Source organism: Mycteria americana, chromosome 13, assembly GCF_035582795.1.
Source record: "Mycteria americana isolate JAX WOST 10 ecotype Jacksonville Zoo and Gardens chromosome 13, USCA_MyAme_1.0, whole genome shotgun sequence".
In the NCBI taxonomy this organism is placed as follows: domain Eukaryota; kingdom Metazoa; phylum Chordata; class Aves; order Ciconiiformes; family Ciconiidae; genus Mycteria; species Mycteria americana.
In genome coordinates this window covers 11,819,752-11,839,891 of record NC_134377.1, presented here as the reverse complement: position 1 = coordinate 11,839,891, position 20,140 = coordinate 11,819,752, and the positions used below count along the sequence as shown (strand labels likewise).

Sequence of the window (20,140 nt, the reverse complement as noted above, 5' to 3'; positions counted from 1 at the left end):
GTACCGAGGGGGAGTGAAGATGCTATCACACGTAAGGCTACATCCCAAAAGAGGGCGCGTCTGTCTGCAACCGCCCGTCACCGTGACTCAGGATACCCAGCGGATGGGAAAGTGCTGGCCGACTCCCGCTAGCACCAGCTTTAAAACCCAGTGACCTAAATATTATCTCCCGCGGTACTGTACGGGCAGCTCCTGAGAGCGCTGCGCTTTAATGCGGACATGGAAATTGTTTTGTGGGGGAAGGGAAGAAAAATTAATGAGCAAGGTGTTAGATTTGCTCAGAAAGGAAAGAAAATCTTCAGAGTAAATACCTTCAGTCTAAATTACCACTTCACCCAGTTAAAAAAAAAAAATCTTGTTTTTTAGGACTGGTTACCTTTGAATTCCAAAGTTCAATTTCTTTCAAATATAGCAACAATACATGCTTGTTAAATATTTCCACCTGGGAGCAAGTTCTTGCTGTAGTTCTCACACAGCACTTGGCATATTTGCAATTAAATAAATATCACAACATTTACACAAATTTCTTATTCACAAGATGAAATTCCTGACAATTTGTGTTTCAGGCACTGTACCTCTCCAATAGAAAGCAAGTAAAAACGATGCCCTAAGGGTATCTGTTGAGTGTTACATTAAGCAACGTTATTTTATATATAAAAATACATACTATATTTGACTATATATAAAATCATATAGTAAAATGCCAGTAGGTGCTAACTACATTTCATAGATTATAAAATCTAATTACATTCAGAATAGTATCTACCAATGATAAAAAAGAGGATCTCTGACAAAAAAGTACATTCAGTGAGATCCTTAAGTTACAGGCAAAATCCTAGGGAAACAGCATCCCGCAGATAATTCTGTGTGTGCCAATTTCAGGCTGGTAGGAAGCATCATCGGCCATCAGTGGGATCACTCACCTCTCCCAGTCGAGGATGATCATAAATTCTGCTCGCGGGCCTGACGGATAACTATATTTTCAACTCAAGACATCAAAAACGTCACTTTCTTGTCATGATGGTAGGGAGCTGCTTAGATGTATTTAACGTTAGATGCACTGCATGTGAACTGTACTGTATTGTGCCTTTATTTGAAGTGTGTAGAGGGCAGTAATCAAGATATTAGCTGCTGTTTAAATTGTTCTTCTCATCTCTGGCCAGACTTCGGTCATCTTTTTCTCCATTTAGTGTCTGAAGCATCACTGATTAATCCGAATTATTTAAGTCAGTTTAATTAACACTGCTTTGTCTTTAAATAGCTTAGCCTAAATCTGTCTAATCCTTTATTGGTTATTTTAATCCTTGTTAAGTTTGTCTAACGATAAAATAAGTAAACTTGTATAAAATTGAATGAGCAATACGAAACTGTTTTAAGGTAAAATAGACTGCCCACACTCTATTTTAGTCTGCTTCAATTTTATGTTAAAGTTCTTAAAAATGGCCCTATCCTTACACAACTGGGAAAATGTCCCAGTGTAAGACTGTCTCTTTTTGCAAAAATCTGTCATTCTGAGGGCCTTAAGTGCTAAAAAGATCTCTCCAAATGTAAAACTAGCATTAGTCATCAGGTTTTCAAGCATAGTTAGCTCTTTGCAGCAGAAAATTTCACATTAGCAGGTTGTAGGTTATTTGCACGGGAAAACTCATGTGCCAGCACATGCTCACAGGTGTGGCCTTCCCAAGCTGGTCAGCAGGAATGGCCCTCTGCACAGCATCTCATTCTCCTAGGGGAGTCCAGGAAGCTCCTGTGAGAGAAACACCAGACTCGTGGGACTATGAGGGCACGGGGGGCGGGGGTGGGGGGGCTGTACATATCCCCAGGACTAGGTGGCACGGACCGCGCCAGAGTACTCAAGAGACCTACAAAGCCACCTCAGCATGCTTTCACAGGGAGGCGCCCAGGCCCGGCTCCACAGGAACACCAGTGCCAACCACGGCGGGATGGAACCGAGCGTCCGCCTGAAGGGAGACGCGTTCACCAGCGGCAGCACGGGCGGGGGAAGGCGGAAACAACATAATTTCTCCTCAGGCTGGCGGCCCCAGGAGGGCGAGCACCGCGCCCAACCCGCCTCAGCCGCGCCCGAGGCCGCCCGCTCAGCTCCCAACTGCCGCCAACGCCGCGCACCGCCCCAGACGGGTGCGCAGCGCGCATGCGCGCAAGCACGGCCTCCTCCGCGCGGACACAAGACGCGCCTGCGCACTGCCCGCGCCTCGCGTCATCGCCGCGGCGTCCCCGCCTCAGGCCCCCTCTTTTTTCCCATGATGCCTCGAGAAGAGCCAGATCTCGCGAGAGCGCTGCCTATCGCGTCCTCGCGGCAGCCGCCATCTTGGAGGAGCCGGGATCACGTGACCGCTTGCAGCCGTTCGCCTCCGCCTTCCCCTCCCCCACCCACCGGGAACCGGGCCCAGATCGCCACTCTCGACGCCGGCCGCCGCCCTAGGGCTGGGCCCGCCCGCGGGGACGTCGCTTTTCGAGGACGCTGGAGACGCCGGGTTTTTTTGGGGAGCTTGCTGCCCTCGCCTGTTGCTGGGGCAGGGAGAAACGAGGAGCGCTATGTCACGTGACGGGGGAGCGCGGGGAGCGCGCGCCAAAGCCCGGCGCGGCGGCGGCGGCGGGGGGGGGGGGGATGGGCGCGAGACAGCGGCGGCGGCAGCCGGCCACGTGACTGGAGGCCGGGGTGGAGGGGGCTGGGTCACGTGGCGCGGAGCGCGCGCCAGCGGCGGGCGGTGGCTGGTGTCACGTGGGGAGGGTGCGCCGCGTCGGGCGGGGGGAGGCGCGGCGGCGGTCACGTGGTGCGGCGCGGCGGGCGGCCCCAGCCCCCCTCCCCTCCCCCTCCCCTGTGAGAGGGGAGGGAGGGCAAAGATGGCGGCGGTGAGTTAGAAAGCGGCGGGCGGCGGGGCCAGCGGCGGAGACTTCCAGGACCGGCCGCGGGAGGACCGAGAGCGAGAGAGAGTGAGTCCCGCTCCGCCCTTTCGCCTGGCGGTGGGCCTGCTCGGTCGCCTCAGGGCGCTTCCCTGCGCGGCGGGGCCGCCGTGGCGCCCCCGGGGGTCCCCTCCCCTCAGTCCCCCGCCGCCGCGCACCGGGCCCGCCGCGGCGGCGGGGGGGTTGTCCAGGAGGGAGGCCGCCGTGCCGGCAGCGAGCTCCGCGTTTTCCTTGGCCCCTCAGCCTGCGGCGGGTGGCGCGGCCGTCCCCGCTGGGGGTCCCCGGCGGGCCAGGGGCGGCGCGGCGTGCGGGGGAAGGCGCCGCTGTCTCGGCGGAGCCGCCGCTTCCCCGGGAGTCGGGCAAACTTTGTGCCGGAGGGCGTGCGGGGGCGGAGGGGCCGCCTGGGCGGGCGGCGAAGCCCTCTGGCTCCGGCGAAGCGTTTTGGTAGCGGTTGGCGGAGCTGGTGGCGCGGGGGTGGGGGGCGGTGGTGGGGCTGGCCTCCCTCCCTCCCACCCCCCTCCGCCCCGCTCGGGCAAAATGGCATCGGGACGGCGGCGTCTCCCAGCCGGGTCCGCGCCGCTCGCCTTTGTGCGCTCTTTCCGCGGCTGGGTTAATTGTTAAGGTTTGAAATGGAGCCGCTCTGGTGAAACGAGGCGGGGGGGGGGGCGGGGGGGGTTGATTTATGGTGCTTGAGTGGCTCTAAAGGCTGCCGTGAGACGCAACCTTTCGCCCTTCTCTGGGATCCTGATGCTGTTAAAGGGATCTTTAAAGAGATGAAGGTCTGAAAACAAAAAGTCGTGCATGGGACACAATTACGCAGCCAATTCTAGCCCAACCCGGAAGTTTATGTCGGGAACACGTGTTGGTGGGGAAGGTGGCGAGGCTGGGAGCCGGGGACCCTCCCGCCGCTTCCCGCGGGGCTGGCCCGCCCGGCCGAGCCCTCTGGGGGCCCCGCAGCTCCCGGGGAGCGAGCGGTGGGGCTGAACGCCGCAGCGACAGACCCGGCCTCAAAGTCCAGTGACGCTTAACGAGCGCACCTCAAACAGAGGCTGCTAGGGTGAGTAATTGTTTAACATAAAAATGCCCCTACAGTCTGAAGGGGAAGAGGTCTTGCGGGTTTTTTTTATATTTTTTCGGTTGTTTCATTATTATTTTTAGCTGACCAGGTTCCACCCTGTGTTTGAGGTTATAAATTAAAACTCTTGTACTTTTTTCGAGGTACTTGTAGGCTGGCTTTAGTTGTTTGATACCTGTTAAAGATGAGGCCAGTCGTTTAAACACTTAAAAAAAAAGTTGAATTGATGTATTAGATAACTTAGATTGTGTCGTTTGTTCACGCTAATAATTTCTTTTTTTTTAACTTGCTCTAGAGCTAAGAATTAACTCAGTGATAGACTGTTTGGCTTTAGAGTACACAGGTTGTGTCTGGATTAAAATTATTTAAATACATACATGAATGTTTTGCAAGCTTTTTTTCCCCCTATGGATAGAAAATCTATAGTTGATCATGTAAAGCAAAGAATTTACTATGGCAGAAGTTGTAACAGCATGACATTTTGATTGTTTTTCTATATCTTCCTTACCGGCATGATATGTTATATTTGAATGCAATCTTTAAAAATAAAATGTGGGCAGTTTGTCATCTTGTCCAGACAAGTCCTTTGGTGTCAAAACTGGCTGATAGCTACGCCGAAAGCTATTGAAGTAGATAGCAGATATGGTTAATGCATTTCTTGTGCCTTGAGCTACACCTAGAACTGACTCCCAGGCCAAAACTAAGGAAGAGTTCTAGTGCTCAGATGCTGTTCTCACCTCTTCTGGGTTTTTACTTCTTAAACACTTTCACTGCTGGCTAAATTCCACTACCTCCAACCATTTAGTCTGAAAGCTGATTGCATGCCAAAGCATTGCATTGTTTAGTCTCTTAACATTTTAAAAACTTCTGAATTTCACATTTTGAGACTGTGTATCCTGACTACTGTGAATTTCATAAAACAGTCATAAGAGAGCTTTGAGGCAGGGTTGAATCCCACAGTATTGTGAACTGTACCTTGTGTCCTTACAAGCTTTGACTTTAGAGAGGTAACCAGCGTTTGGAAAAACTGGTATGTTTTTTACAGGGTTGGAATTGTTTTCACAAAAATTAAAAGTTAACTTTGGACATTTAAATGCAATGTTAACTACTAGTCTTGAGGTTAAAGCATGTAAGGATGGGTGAGTTCAGTAATTAGCGTTTTACTCTCTGATTGGATGTTGACTTGGAAAGGACCAGAAGGGATTGGGTTGGTTGGGTTTTTTTGTTGTTACCCATGTTGCCTTCTGGAGCCAAAAGCTGCAAGATGAGCAGAACCCATCTGGGTATCCAGAGAATCCTGTTGTGTGGGATTGGGGGTTAGCAGCCCTTACGCCTCTGTTGTGAGAGGCTGCAAATGGAGATGTGAAATTTTTAGGTTGATAATAGCTCACAGTTTAGACAGCCAGAGAATTTGAGGGACATATCTGTCTTTTCTCTACAACTTGTGTGATATTTGTGTGATATTTTAAATGGCTTCCAGTATAGTTCAAATGGCATGTATTCCTCAGAAAGCCAGTGGGGAAAACCCTTCCAATAGAAGTAGAATGAGAGTTGCTTAACTACATTAATGTCCCAGGCCAAGCACTAAAACCTAAGTTTGCAGGTTGGGTACACCACAGAGGCCAGACATCTGAAGGGGTTGGAAATAGCTGTGCCTAGTTGAGTGTGCTGTTTGATTTGGGCTAAGTTGTGATACTATAGCTCATTATGATTTTTAAATAAGTTCTTAGGTGTACAGTGTTACCACATGTAACTCACAGACCTAAAAATCGAAAGCCTTTTCATTGTTTAGGATTCTACCATTATTTTTTGTAGGGGAAATGGAGAGCAGGTTGCTCGACATGTGTTTTAGAATTTTTTTTTGTTTTGCTTCTTTGTACCAAAGCTAAAATGGAGGGAGGGAGAGAGCCAGGTTGGCATGGATACATGACATAATATTAAACACGGCATTCTGGTTTTGTATCTTTAAATTGGAAATTATTTACATAATGTGCAGTGGTAGCAAAACTGTCTTTTTATCAAAGTTTTAGCCTATGTTCTTCAGCGGAAGAGCACCTTAAAAAAATGCTTGGTGTGTTTTGATAGCCCTTCTTGAAATGGCAGCAGTTTATATTTTTTCTTAATACGAAGAAAATCATTGAGATAATACTGTTGAAATTTTATAAATATATTATTTTAGTTTTATCTAACAGGTTGATTCTTGCTCAGTGACATTGGACAGCCTGACTAAACATAGACAACCTTATCTGCAAGATTCTGCATGCTTAGAACAGTTCTTCAACTGGTGAAATGCTCAGGGAACAGCTTGTAATATTCACAACTTTTTTATAAGTATTTTCTTTTGGAGATTTTTAAGATGTGGCAAACAGGTCCTTATATAGTATTGCCAAAGCTGAGCTGCAGAGCTTGATAAAGTCGCTTTCACTTATGTTAACTAAGGAGCCTCCTCCTTGTAAGATTATGGAGCTGTTTCAGCCTGATAACATTTTAGGCTTGACTAGCGTATGTCACAAAAAATAAACTAAGCTATCACGATGCAGCTTCTCCTTTTTTTTTTTTTTTTTTTTTTTTCCTCCTCATTTAACTTCCTTGCTAAATTAAAACTATATGGAGGGGAAGGAGAAATTAGAGAGTGGGAGGGGGGCAGCAGTGGTGCTTGGACGTTTTACAAGGCCTAAAATTGGTGCTAAGTATTCAGTGATTTTTAATGTAAAAATTCTAGAAGTTCAGAATTCCTTTTGTTCCAGTTTCAAACAATGCAGCTTTGTTCCTGGTGTACAGAAACAAAATAAGTGAAACTAGTCAAACTTTCATTGTCCAAACTGTCTGACAGACAAATAAACAATTGCTGTTGTTTTACTTAGCGCTTTGCTGGATTGTTAGCAACTGCTAATTTTTAAGACTGTTAAAATTGGGGTTAGCATGAGAGAAATGCAGCTGGGGGATTTCTTATGTGAAAACAGCCCTCCTAAGAACGTGGTGCTTCTAAACTGAAGATAATTATTCTGGAATTGTAGGAATTGCTATACTAGTTTCTGTCACTAGTCACCTAGTGAGAACTTTGAATTAAGCAATTAAAGTATTACTGCTAGAAATGTTTTTTCTGAACTCGATGAGACTGTCTTAAGATACCCAAGCCATCATGTTTTTAAAGGTTAAAAATGTAGAGTTCAGTGTCATTGTGGATATGTTAAACTTGACTTGAAACAGACTTGATAAGTTGTGGCAGCATTTTAGGATGGTTGGGGAAGATGTGTTTTTTTGTGTGGTGTTCGCATGGTTTTTTTCTAGCTTTCGTTTTGCTTTGAGTCTCAACTTCATAGAAAGACCTTTCCTTCATACATTGCAAGAGTAGGCTAGAAGTTATCTTGAGTATTTTTTTTGTCCTAGTTCTCTTAAGTAAATAGCCCCAAGCTTCTGACTTCCCGTGCCTCTATTCAATATAGCCACTTATCTCTCAACCAAGTTTTAGTCATACCTTCTTTTAGATATGGCGTGATCAAAACTACATGCAAACTAAATAATGACATAACTGACATTTTTTCCCTTGTACATGCAGACATTTTTGTTTATTTGATCATGTTGAGCAAAGGTGTTGCACTATGTGGAAGAGTGCTCATGCCTCTTTCCCAAATTGATACTGTAAAGTTATGATTGTAGAGTGTTTTGGAGCTGCTGGTTTGATGGGGTAACCTGTGTTAATTCCCCTTCTGTGGAGAAGTTTGCCTTCAATGGCTGCTCTGAAGTTCCTAACACCAAAAATACTGATAAGCTAAAACTTCGTCTGCAGACTTAATCTTTCTTCTCACCTGTTTCTAATTAGTAAACAATGCTGTAAGCATCTAAACTTGGATATGATGATCACTGTTGGTATTTTAGTCTAAAAATTAAGGATTTATCCTACCCAATTAATGTATATGTGTCGTCCCCTTTTTTGAGACGAGAGGCTTAATCCTTCTGAAAGGTAAAGTTAACAGTCTGTTGTTACTCATTTTTCTTGACCCGTTCAGGGTTCTAGGATCCTTTGAAGGAGCTGCCATGTTAATTGAATCTGCTAGATGTCTTAATATTTCTTGGTATCTTCTGTACCTGATAACTACAAACCAGGCCATTCTGTTGATTTATCTGGTCACCTCAAATGCTTTTAAAAAAAAGGCAGACTAGTTCTGACACAGCAAGTGGTGTTTAATGGGATTGTGTGTGGTCAGTAGTAGTCCCACCAATCGTTGGTGGTTGCTTTGGTGTTCTTTTGGATAGTACAGTCTTTGATGCTTAAAAGTGTATCTTTGCCTTGTCCCAGTACCTTACATCCACTACTTCAGTTGTGCCACCATGTCAAGTGTTAGTCTATTAAAATAAGGTCTCTCCCTACTATTGGACAGACGAAAACTAAGAAGAATAAGAATTAAGTGCCCGAGGCTTGCTTTATTACAAGAATTACCTGTTCTGCCAAATGTGCGTGACCAACCAGGTGGATGTGGCTTCGCTGCACATGTAGAGGAGGATAAGCAAGTGAATGCTGTTTCGGAGTCAGTGAATGAGTGTATCTAAAATGCGAACAAATATTTTTCTCCTCTTTTCTGCTTTAGAATAGGCGTTCAGCTTTGTTAGTTTTTGATGCTTGTTACCAGTGGGTGTTACAGGGTGGAGTGTGGAGAATAAGTGAAATTAATTTCTACTTGGGGTGTATCTTAGAATGTGTAAGCAACAGCTCAAGTTATGTGGACTCATTTAATTTTTGTCTTAGTACTAGGGCAGATGGGCTTCCTTCTTAAGGAAGCAAAACACATTATCTTCCGTCTTCGTCTTAAAACAGAGTATTTGTCTTTTCGGATAACTCTTTAAACTGTCTAGAGTAGCTTTTTGAAATTAATTTTGCTTGTCCTACACATAAAGGAGTCTGTGACCTGATGTTGGTGTCCTATTTAATATGTAGTTAACATACTATAATAGTGGAACATTTGTTCTTTCCACTATGCAAAACAAAATTTCTCCAGTGAATTAATTACTACCTAATGTAATGGCAAGCAAGAAAGAAAAGCTTTTCTTATAAGCTTTTTATCACTAACTTGTTGTTACAAGATAAACTAAATGAGTTTTAATTGTGCTTCCCTCGTGCAGTGTGCTTCACTGACAAAGACGGATCATTAGCATAATACAGTCTGATCATTTCTGGTATTTCTTGTAATGCTTAAAAATGTAGTGTGATGAAGGCTAGAAAAGGCATTTTTTTTTCTTTTTAAGTTTATGGGTATGATAGCATTTTGTGTAGTAAACTATTTCATTCTTCCTGCTTCTAAATGTGGTGGGTAGCTTGAAAAGATTTTAAAAAACAAAATAGAGGAAAAAATCTACAAATGAACAAAAGAGCTAGAGCAAACTAGAAAGTGAAACTCTGTGTATACAAGAGACCGCATCGTGTATGCCCTTAAATCCAGGAAAGGGAACTTTAAATGTGAGTGTGTATGTGTGCACAAAATAAATAAAAATTAAATGTAACTTGTATTTATGGTTCTAATTTTTTAGAGATGGTGGAGCCAGGACAAGATCTGTTGCTTGCTGCTTTGAGTGAGAGTGGAATCAGTCCAAATGATCTATTTGATATTGACTCGCCGGACGTGGTTCTTGCAAATCCAGCACCAACTCCAGCTGTTCAGCAGGTTAAAACAAGAACATAGTCATTTGCTAGAAGACATAAGAGCTTGTACTTGATGTGTTGTGGAGGGGGGCGTGGTGTCCATAGCAAATGGTTAAAGAATGTAGAGTTTTCATAAATTTCTTGCTTCATAGTACTGAGATTAGAAAATTACTTGCTAATTAATTTTAAACTTTTATACAAAAAAAGCCATCTAAAAAACACTATTGAGGTCAGTATAAACATAAATATACTTACCTTCTGGATGTTAAATGGGTGCATGCTGTCATGTATCCATGGAGAACTCAATATCACTGGAGTCTAGCTGCTCTCCTATAAAATGTGCAAAAAGTGTAATACAATATGGTGTTTAAGCTCCATGACAGCATTCAATCTGCAAGAACATAACCATTTCAGACGTAAACTGGGAACAGTAGTATGTTGAACAGTGACATCACAAAACTAATTACATTTTCACCACAGTTAACTAACAAGGTGTTGTATGTTTAACTTCTTTGAATGTGAAATCAACCACTTGATGATCTTTATTTTCAGTGAAACCTTTGTTAATGAGCATAGTTAAGGACTTCCCCCATTAACTTCCACTTTGTGGGTGGATATTTGGTCTTAAGGTTTTTTTCCCCTGCTAATGTGTTTCCTTTCTTTCCTCTGCAGTCAGTGCCGCTTAGTGCGTTAGAACTAGGCTTGGAGACTGAGGCCACAGCTGCTGTGAAACAAGAACCAGAGACTGTATCAACTCCAGCCTTATTAAATGTTCGGGTAAGAACTGGTACTTCAGGATTTTGTATGTGTATATGTGGTGGGTTAATCCTGGCTGGACAACAGGTGCCCACTAAGCTGCTCTATTGCTCCCCCTCCTCAACTGGATGGGGGAGAAAAAAAAAGGACAAAAGAGTCATGGGTCAAGATAAGGACAGGGAGATCAGCAACTATTGTCATGGGCAAAACAGACTCAACTTGGGGAAATTCATTTAATTTATTGCCAGTTAACAATGGAGTAGGATAATGAGAAATAAGAACAAATCTAAAAACACCTTCCCCCACCCCTCCCTTCTTCCTGGGCTCAACTTCACTCCCGGCATCATCACACGTTGTCTCTCCTGCTCCTTCCTCCTCGTGCTCTTCCCCTGCTCCAGCAGCTCCTTCACAAACTTTTCCAACCTGGGTCCTTCCCAGGGCTACAGTTCTTCATGAACTGCTCCAGCGTGGGCCCTTTCTACGGGGCGCAGTCCTTCAGGAACAGGCTGCTCCAGCATGGGTCCCCTGCATGGCCACAGGTCCTGCCAGAAAACCTGTTCCAGGGTTCTATGGGCTTCTCTCTACAGGGCCACAGCATTTTTCGGGCACATCCACCTGCTGTGGTGTGGGGTCCTCCACAGGCTGCAGGTGGATATCTGTTCCCCTTGGACCTCCATGGGCTGCAGGGGGACAACCTTCTTTTACCACAGGCTGCAGAGGATTCTTTGCTCTGGTGCCTGGAGCACCTCCTCCCCCTCCTTCTTCACTGACCTTGGTGTTTGCAGAGTTGTTTCGCATATTCTCACTCCTCTCTCCCAGTTGCTGATTGTGCAGCAGTTTTTCCCCCTTAAATATGTTATCACAGAGGTGCTACCAGCATTGCTGATTGGCTCAGCTTTGGCCAGCAGCAGGTCCTTCTTGTAGCTGGGTGGAACTGGCTGTATCGGATGTGGGGGAAGCTTCTGGCACCTCCTCACAGAAGCCACCCCCGTAGCCCCCCCGCTACCAAAACCTTGCCACGTAAACCCAGTACAGTATATTGGTAAAATGTAACAAAAGAGGTGGGACTGTAAAATGCCAGTTGGCCATCGTCTCAGTTCTACTTGTACTGAGACCGTGAAAGCTTAGCGTACTGTGGGTTGATATGATTTCTATGACGAGGAACACAAAGGAGGACAAAGCAGTATGCAGAAAAACATTTTGAGGTGTCCCGTGTGCCTTTTACTTCCTCTGCATGCAAATTCTGGGGATAGGGAGGTTGTGTAAACTTGTCTCCTATATCCGAACTATGTACCACCTTTTCTAGCCGCAGATAATTCTGAGCACCGTAGTTTGGTGGTTGCACCTGAAATGACAATATAAAAAGCAGATCTGCAGGAAAGTGGATGTAGTGCAGTGTGTCTGAAAAAGGCTGCACATATACTTTTAAGTAATCCAAGCTATTTACTTTTGTAATTGTGCAACTAGTTTATATATTGGAAATGCTTTTCAGCTCAGGGTTCCTGTACCTGTTCCTGTAGTAGTCATGTTTTGTGCCTAGGTGATGAATCCTTCATCCTATTTTTTAATTTCATTTCCCTTACCTTAAAATAAAACTTAAAAATACCATTCAAAAATACGTATGGCAATATATTGATGAATAGACACTTCTTGCTCAGACTGTTGCACTGCAAGATAATTACTCTAGCATCTTCAGCATGTTATGTGAAGACATTTCTTATTACAAGTCTTTTAGAAACTGGTGACCCCTGTGCTCTAGATGAAAGGCTAAAAGTCTGCTTTTTTTCACTGTCTTCTGAAAATTCCCCTGGTTCTTTGTTGCTAGCAACCACCATCCACCACAACCTTTGTGCTGAATCAAATAAATCAGCTTCCAACTTTGGGGACTACAATAGTGATGACAAAAACAACACCTGTTACAACTACAAGGCAGACTATCACTGTAGCAAAAATCATTCAGACCAGCACAACCACTCGACCCTCGGTTGCAGCACCAGCAGTACGGAATGCCTTGACCACTACACCTTCGAAGGACCAGATTCAGCTGAAAGATCTGCTAAAGAATAATAGTCTTAATGAACTCATGAAATTGAAGCCACCTCCTAATATTGCCCAACCAGTAGCAACAGCAGCAAGTGAGTTTTCTTCTTTCTTCATAATTACAGTATTTTAGGCAAATAGTGAAATAATATAATGTGAAAATCTTTGCACATCTTGTACTTTCATTGATTAGTAGAATATCACAGTGAAATGAAATGGTCCAGAAAACCTGATAAATTCTATTCTAACTTCAATAGTGTTAGAATTCAGAGTGAAGTAATACAAAACAACAGGCTTTTAAAAAAATTTAAGCTTTTGATTTACTGCAAGGAATGAGGAAAATGACATTTTAGAGTGCAGCTGGCAAATTGGTAAAATGAATTCATGAACATTACTGAAGTTAATTTAGTTATCTTACTTGAGTCTACATCAGTTTCTGTTCTACTGTATACTTGCTGTGGAACTATGACAAATTAGTACTTTTTTTTTTTTGACATCTTCCAAACTAGATTTGTAGTACATGCTAGTACTCCTATGATAGGGTGTTTCTGTAAAGCATCTCCTGGGAGAGAACATCTCTGTCCCTCTGTGTTTCATGGGAGGCATCAAATTTATTGTGTTTAAAAACTTCCAAGTCCTAAAAACTTGCTGGTTGTTTCCATGTTACTTCTTAAATGTGGTGTTAACTTAAATGCTACAAGTATTTTGTAACCATGCTCCAAATCTTCATTTTGTGATTCCTTTCATAATCTTCTTTTGTATGTTATTTCTGATATGTGGACACCTTATATGGTCAGCTCAATATAAGGGAAAAGCTGCATGCGTGTGTGTTTTTTGATTTGATTCTTTCAAGTTGTTGTGGTTTTAGCATGAGGTTAAGATCAGACTAGGTGAGTTTGAAAATACCTATTGCTGCTTTTTCTGAAAGGTATGCAGGCTTTTTCTGGATTACTGTATTTTCATTGTCTCTGAAATAAGATTTACTGATTGTTTATAGGTGGGGTTGGAAGTAACCTATTTTTTCATATGCGTATAGAGTGCGCAATAAATGAAGCTTTCAGGACTGAAACAAAAAGAAGAATGTGCTTCCTTGTTTCATTGCTTTCTGTTATGGAGTGGTTGACAAAGTCAAGTTGAGACACCAACTGAAGTTGGGATGGGGGTAAAGGAATGAGGAAGAGCAGGGGGAGAAGGTTTTATAGGACTAACTTATCCCCTTTGTGCTAAATGAAAACTCACAGAAGCACATAGTAATAGGTAACATCAATACACAATAGCTGTTGTAGTGGCATAGCTGCAGAAAATAGTTGAATCTGTAGCTTCTGTATTAAGTGAAAAGGAGACATGCAACTTCTAGAACTGCATTTCTAATCTTATTTGTGTGCTTGTGTTTCTGGATCCTTCTTCGTGCTTAAAAAATTGACAAATGCTTGTAGAAGATTCAAGGGCAGAGAAGCTCTTGGAAGGAAGCATGGTCTTTTCTTATAATTCAGGCAGCAGGAGTTCTAGATGGGAAAATATTAAGTTAAATTATGCAACCTCTTTGAGGAAAACTTTGTGCAATTGTCTTAATTGTTTTTTAGGGGCAGTTATGCTAAATTTATTACATGCATTGACCGTCAATGTGATGGAAGCTTGACAGCTGCTTTCAGTGTTTTACATCTATCCTTGTAAAGTTTTTTAGTTCTGTACTGAGCCCTATTGCCAGTTGCTTCCAAATGTGGCTGAGGACAGGAAAGTTAATAAATCGTACTCTTGAAGGATCCTGTTACAAACTTGAAACAATTGAGTCCAAAGTGTTGACTTTTTGTTTTACAGAAATAATTGTAGTTTCTCCTAAGGTGGTAAATGCCACCGGACCAGGTAAGTTAATTTCTGTTGAAACACTGGGCTTTCTGGTTTGTTGTTAAACTTCATAGGCTCACAAGATGGAGCATTTCTAAATATGATGTATAGATTTGGTGATGGTCCAAAATATTTTTATTTTTTTTAAATACTGAAACTAATACACAGCTGTGTCAGATGCAGTGGTATTGCATGGGAAGTCTTTTTCAGTCAAAGAAGTAACAGGATTTAACTCTTTGCTCAGAGGCTTCTTAATTTGGACAAAAGTACTGTGTTCTTGAAGCATCAGTGTGCTACTGGACATCTTAAACTTCTTTTCCAGCTCATTAATAGAGAAGGATGTTAATTTGAGTGGATGTTTGGAAGGTATTCCTGTAAAACGCAGGTTTTCTTTTGTAGCTGATCTAAGCAATGGTGCAGTGAAGAAGGAGGCTTCCACAAAAGAGGTAGCAAGAATATGGATAAATGATATTAAAATGAGAAGTTTTTCACCTACTATGGTAAGTAGTACAAGTAGTTAATTTGCCGAATGAATGTATATTTTATTGGCCACAACCACCTGTGACTAGTTTCAGTAGTTACTCATATATGCCTTTTTTGTGGTAGAATTATCGAGTGCATCTGTTTGTTCAAAAGGTTAGTTTCTCCACTAGATGAATACGTGGTTAGATGACTAAAACTAACAGCTGTGTAGAGCAGACTACCTATATAGCAAATGACAATTTAAAGAAATTACTGTCCTTAACAGAACCTTGTTGTGTGGACAAAGAAAGGTGTGCTCCAATTAAAGCTGATGAGGATATCACTTGCTCTGTTTTTAAGACATTTTCTTTTAAAATATCCCTATTTGTATAACTAGCAATAGGAAAACTAGAAGACTTTCTCTAGTATGGCTGACCTTCTGGGTGGTTTGACTTAAGATGTAAATTGAGTATCATTCAGTTTTCTAAGTGTAATAAAAATACATTCTGATGCTGTAAACACTTGAGTTTCAGCATCTTCACTGATAGCTAGAATCAGGCTGAAGTTTGTGATGAACAGTGCTCCTTAGTGACTGGCATACAGAAGGATTTTCAGATTACTTTTTTTATATTAAACATTGAATTGGTAATTGGAAGATTTTTGGTTTGTCACCTACCAAGTACTTGAAAAAATATTCATGTATTTACATTGATCAAGACCACAGTAAAAAATGGCTAACTGTCAGGTTTCAGAGAATAGTGGGTAGAACTGTGACTATTACAACTATTCCCCGAAGTTGTGAAATTACATAATGAATGTGAAACTGCAGGAGACTCCATGGGAGTACTTGAAAGTTAGGTTTTGGCTGTTAACTAGCTGTTGTGTTTTCGAGGCAGTTTCTTTAAGTCATAGTTTGGATTTAAAATGCTGTAAGAAGTGTTTCTTTTTTAATTCTGCTCATGTGAGTTTGGAGTACAAAGGAGAGAAAGTTCCCTGACTTTGTCTTTGAAGGGTTGTTCAGAGTGTAAGAAATCTACATTTCCATCTGTAGTTTTCCCAGCTGCTCACTAGTTGGTCTAGTACATGTGTTAAAACATTCAAGTGCAAGTTTGTGCTCATTTAATTTCTCATGTTAATTTCCAGGACCTAGAGTATTAACAATGTGCTGTTTGACTAGTGCAGGTATTTCTCTATTCTAGAAAGCGCCAGCAGTAAAAGAAGAGGAGGAACCCGAGGAAGAAGATGAAGAAGAAATGGGCCATGCAGAAACTTACGCTGAGTATATGCCAATAAAATGTACGACCTAAAGTTTTGTTATGTCAAAAGGCTGAAATGTTTTGAGAGCTAATTTATTTACTCTTCTGTCGTTACTAACACCAAAAAACAGATAGGTTACTATCTGAATCAGGTAAAAAGGACCTGAATTTATGGTGGGTTTTCCTAGGAAATTTTTTTCTTCTATAGTGCTTAATTTGGGAAGGTATGCATATTTTTTTAATAGCAAAGGAATTCTTTAGTGTATCTCTGAGCAGTGCTTGTTTTGGAAATATAACTGATTGAACCAAGATCAGGCTTTTTTTACCTGTGTTAAGATGCTTTGTGCCTCAGCAGAGGAAATTTTGTGAAGGGATTAAATGGTCACTGCTTCACTAGAGAATCTAGTTTGAGTCTTTTGGTGTGAAATTACCCTAAGCACATTCTTCCTGCATTGTTCCTGACTGACTTCTTAGAGCTGTTTTAAAAAAAAAAAAGTGTGAATCTTTTACTGCTGTTAATTGCCATCTCCTGTCTTTTTTTTTTTTCTCCTTTCTCTTCTTTATTGTAATCGGTGACAAAAAGCTGTTACCTTGTTTCCTAGGTACATTGCTGACCTGCTGTAAAAGCAAAGCAAAAAATTTTGCATGGAGTTTGTAGCTAAATAGTTAATTTTATTGTTACTGATGAGATCTGTCAGCAATTAAACCATGTCTGTTCTAAATCTTTTCTCCTCTCATACTGCTTAAAAACTGCACTATATAAATAGTGAGAAGAATGTTGCTTTTGTGATTCTGGCATCTTGAGACTGCCTCTGGCCTTTTGGTAAGGCAAAGTTCAGACCAGTTTTTCTCAAACATGTCAAGTACACAAATATTTTAATCTTCTGTGAACTGAATTTTATCTAATTTAATAAAACTGGGGGAAGGTGGTAAGAAGGGAAACAAAGTTAAGATTGCAGTTATATAAATTCAGGTTAATGTATTCCTTTGTATGCGATGCAGTTTGCTTAACACTTGAAGTACTGTTGCAATGAAACATAGTTGTTCTTGAGTTCAGCCTTTGCAATGGACAATTGTAATTTGTTCTGGTAAATACAATAACCTGTGCTGCTGCAGCAACAGAACTCTGTATTTTATTTTCACCTTCTCCCTTCCTCCCCCTCCCTTTGCAACCAGTAAAAATTGGTCTACGTCATCCTGACCCAGTAGTGGAAACCAGCTCATTATCCAGCGTAACTCCTCCTGATGTGTGGTACCAGACATCAATATCAGAAGAAACAATTGATAGTGGCTGGTTGTCAGCTTTGCAACTTGAAGCAATCACTTACGCAGCCCAGGTATGCTAGACATTAGTACAGCTTAAAAGCTAACATAGAATTTAAGAAGAAAAACTACTATCTGACAAGTGCAGCTATGTCAGTTTTACAAGGAGATAAAATAATAAGAGCTTAAAGGTTTGAGTTGCATTAGAAGGTGGCAGGTGAGCTTCAGTTCAGATAAATGTGAGGTAAAACACCTAGGAAAGCTTTGTCTAAACCACTTCCATGATGCTGATCTCGAACTGTCTTAAAACTTAGGAAGGACCTCTTAGTCATTATTTTTATTTCTCTGAAATAACTTAATGGCTGCAGTAGCAGCAGACTAAGAAAGCCAACACTGTTTGGCATCATTAGGAAAGGTATAGAGAACGAGACTGGGTGTTACTTTGCTGTTATATTAAACTTCAGTGGGCCCACATCAGATGTGCGTGCAGCTCTCCGCATGTCAGGGAGGAAGGTAGTGAAGTTAGAGGACAACTCAAATGATCACAGGAGGGAAGAAGTTACCTCATGAAAAGAGACTAACAAGGCTGGGATGCCTTGGGCTGGAGAGGAGAAAAATGAAGGGGAATGAAATCGGGGTTTATGTGATCAAGGCGGCAGTGGAATTCCACAAAACAAGAACAAAGCAGAACTTGGTGAAACTGATAGGAGATTGGTTTAAAATGGATAGAAGAATACTTCTTTACACAGGCAGTGGATGTCTGGGTCTTGCTGCTGCAAAAGGCTGTGGAGGTGCATATCAGTGGGTTAAAAAAAGCAGCCAGTCTGGTAGTAGGCACTAAAAGAATTAGATATATACAGCAATTCTAGGTGCTGAGGGAAGAAGGGGGAGAATGGAGCACATAAAGCATTTAGGTTCATATGCTCTCCCTAAATAAAATCCCCTCTTCCTTTTGTCAGGAGGCTGCTTGGCTGGGTGGGCCACTGGTCTCATCCAATAGGGTGTTTCTTAGGTTTGCTCGTTTCTGACAATCCACAGTGATGTGTTCTGGAGAATGGGTACAAGTTTTTTGTTCTTTTTCCTACAGCAACATGAAACATTCCTGCCCAATGGAGACAGAGCTGGATTCTTGATAGGTGATGGTGCTGGTGTAGGAAAAGGAAGGACCATAGCTGGAATAATCTATGAAAATTACTTGTTAGGCAGAAAAAGAGCAGTCTGGTAAGTGTGGCAGGATTTGTTAAGAGCAGACACTGTAGTGACTATAGTACTTAAATTCAGTGTAATCTGTCTTCCAACAAATGTTCTTCCAACTGCTTTTTGAACTTCTGCTGTAACTTACAGAATATGTGCTTTGTTTTATATCTTCAGGTTTAGCGTGTCAAATGATCTGAAATACGATGCTGAAAGAGATTTGAGAGATATTGGAGCAAAAAACATATTGGTTCATTCATTAAACAAGGTGTGGAAACTTTTTACTATGTACAGTTGAGGCAAAACTTTAGGTACGCTTGTGTGACAAGTTGTGCATGTTGACTGTTTTAAGAGTAAGAATGTACTAATTTCAATAAATTTGCTGTCTAGGTCTTGTTTGACAGGCCTTAATCTTATGAAGAACCACACAGTGCTTTAAGTTAATCATGTAAATAGGTGCCTTGTAGGATTAAGTCTTAGCATGTGCTATTTTAAAAGCATTACTCTTCAGGCCACTACTGACACTAGTAGTAGAGTATTTTCCAGAAGTTGAAATATTCTTTAAATCTTTTAGACTTTGTAGCATTTGAATTTTTCCTTTCTATCTCCCAGTGCACTTTTTATATGTAATACACTTTTGTATCTAATACTTGAATAATAGACTTCTTCAGTAATTTATTAAAGCAGCAGTAGCGTATGCAGTTATTTTTGGAGACGGTGCCTCTGCTCAGAATTAGCCACTTGTATAAATTGTGAAGTGTGATTACTGGTTGAATTCACTGAACTTAAAGTTTGTTTTGAGTTAGTATTTTTGCTTTATGAAGTCTTAATTTCTAAAATACAGCAAAACTTTAGAAATTGTCATTTATGGTAGCATCTGTAAATACACTTGACATATTAGCTCAAAGGGATGCATTGAAATGAAAATGTTAATTGTATTCAAGGAAACCATGTAGTCAAAGAACGTGGCTGCTAATCTTTTGAGGCCTTAGATCTAGTCTTCCTTAAGTATATATTTAAGTAAGGCCCTGTATAACCCCTTAACCACATTACCATATGCCAGCTATGCCCTAATGATGATGTGGGGATACAGGTGGTTCAAAGTGTACACACCTTAAGGTTAAGACCACCAGCATGCCTTAATCATATGGTAGGTGGGTTTGAGGAGGGATCTCTTTTGAATAATTTCTGTAATTTTTATCTCTTTATTGCAGTTCAAGTATGGGAAAATTTCTTCCAAACATAATGGAAGTGTGAAGAAAGGTGTCATCTTTGCTACCTATTCTTCTCTTATTGGTGAAAGTCAGTCTGGTGGTAAATACAAAACCAGATTAAAGCAGCTTCTTCACTGGTGTGGTGAAGACTTTGATGGAGTTGTATCCTTTATCTGGAGTTCAGTTGATTGTAACCAAATTGCTATTTAAGCTTACATCTTTAAAGACAATCTTGTATTTTTATTTGATGGTATTTTTAGGTATTGTTCTTTATTCATGACAGTAATCAATTGTGTGCATGCTCTGACATTAGACTTGGAAGTTTTACAAACTTCATGCCAAATCTATTACCATAATATTGTTGCCACACAACTCTGGTACAAGACTGAAGCTTCTGCTTTTTGTATAACAAACACGTGTAAAATTAAAATATGATGTTTAAGAACCTTAAGTTTACACTGAAATTTTCTCC

At 41.6% G+C, this 20,140-nt stretch overlaps 1 protein-coding gene across 2 annotated transcripts in view; it reads left to right on the top strand.

Moving 5' to 3' along the window:
- The first annotated feature begins 2,788 nt into the window (after positions 1 to 2,788).
- The window catches only part of SBNO1 (strawberry notch homolog 1), a 34,388-nt gene continuing 17,036 nt past the window's right edge, over positions 2,789 to 20,140 (top strand). Inside the window, exons 1-10 of one of the 2 annotated variants that reach the window (XM_075516592.1) lie at positions 2,789 to 2,955; positions 9,527 to 9,660; positions 10,311 to 10,415; positions 12,220 to 12,529; positions 14,679 to 14,779; positions 15,941 to 16,037; positions 17,174 to 17,334; positions 18,348 to 18,481; positions 18,632 to 18,722; positions 19,669 to 19,830. In XM_075516592.1, the coding sequence (XP_075372707.1) occupies positions 9,529 to 9,660; positions 10,311 to 10,415; positions 12,220 to 12,529; positions 14,679 to 14,779; positions 15,941 to 16,037; positions 17,174 to 17,334; positions 18,348 to 18,481; positions 18,632 to 18,722; positions 19,669 to 19,830 (1,293 nt within the window). In that variant the 5' untranslated portion in view covers positions 2,789 to 2,955; positions 9,527 to 9,528. Of the gene's footprint in view, positions 2,956 to 3,607; positions 3,983 to 9,526; positions 9,661 to 10,310; positions 10,416 to 12,219; positions 12,530 to 14,678; positions 14,780 to 15,940; positions 16,038 to 17,173; positions 17,335 to 18,347; positions 18,482 to 18,631; positions 18,723 to 19,668; positions 19,831 to 20,140 lie in introns of those variants that run through there. The other variant, XM_075516593.1, reaches the window with a different exon arrangement.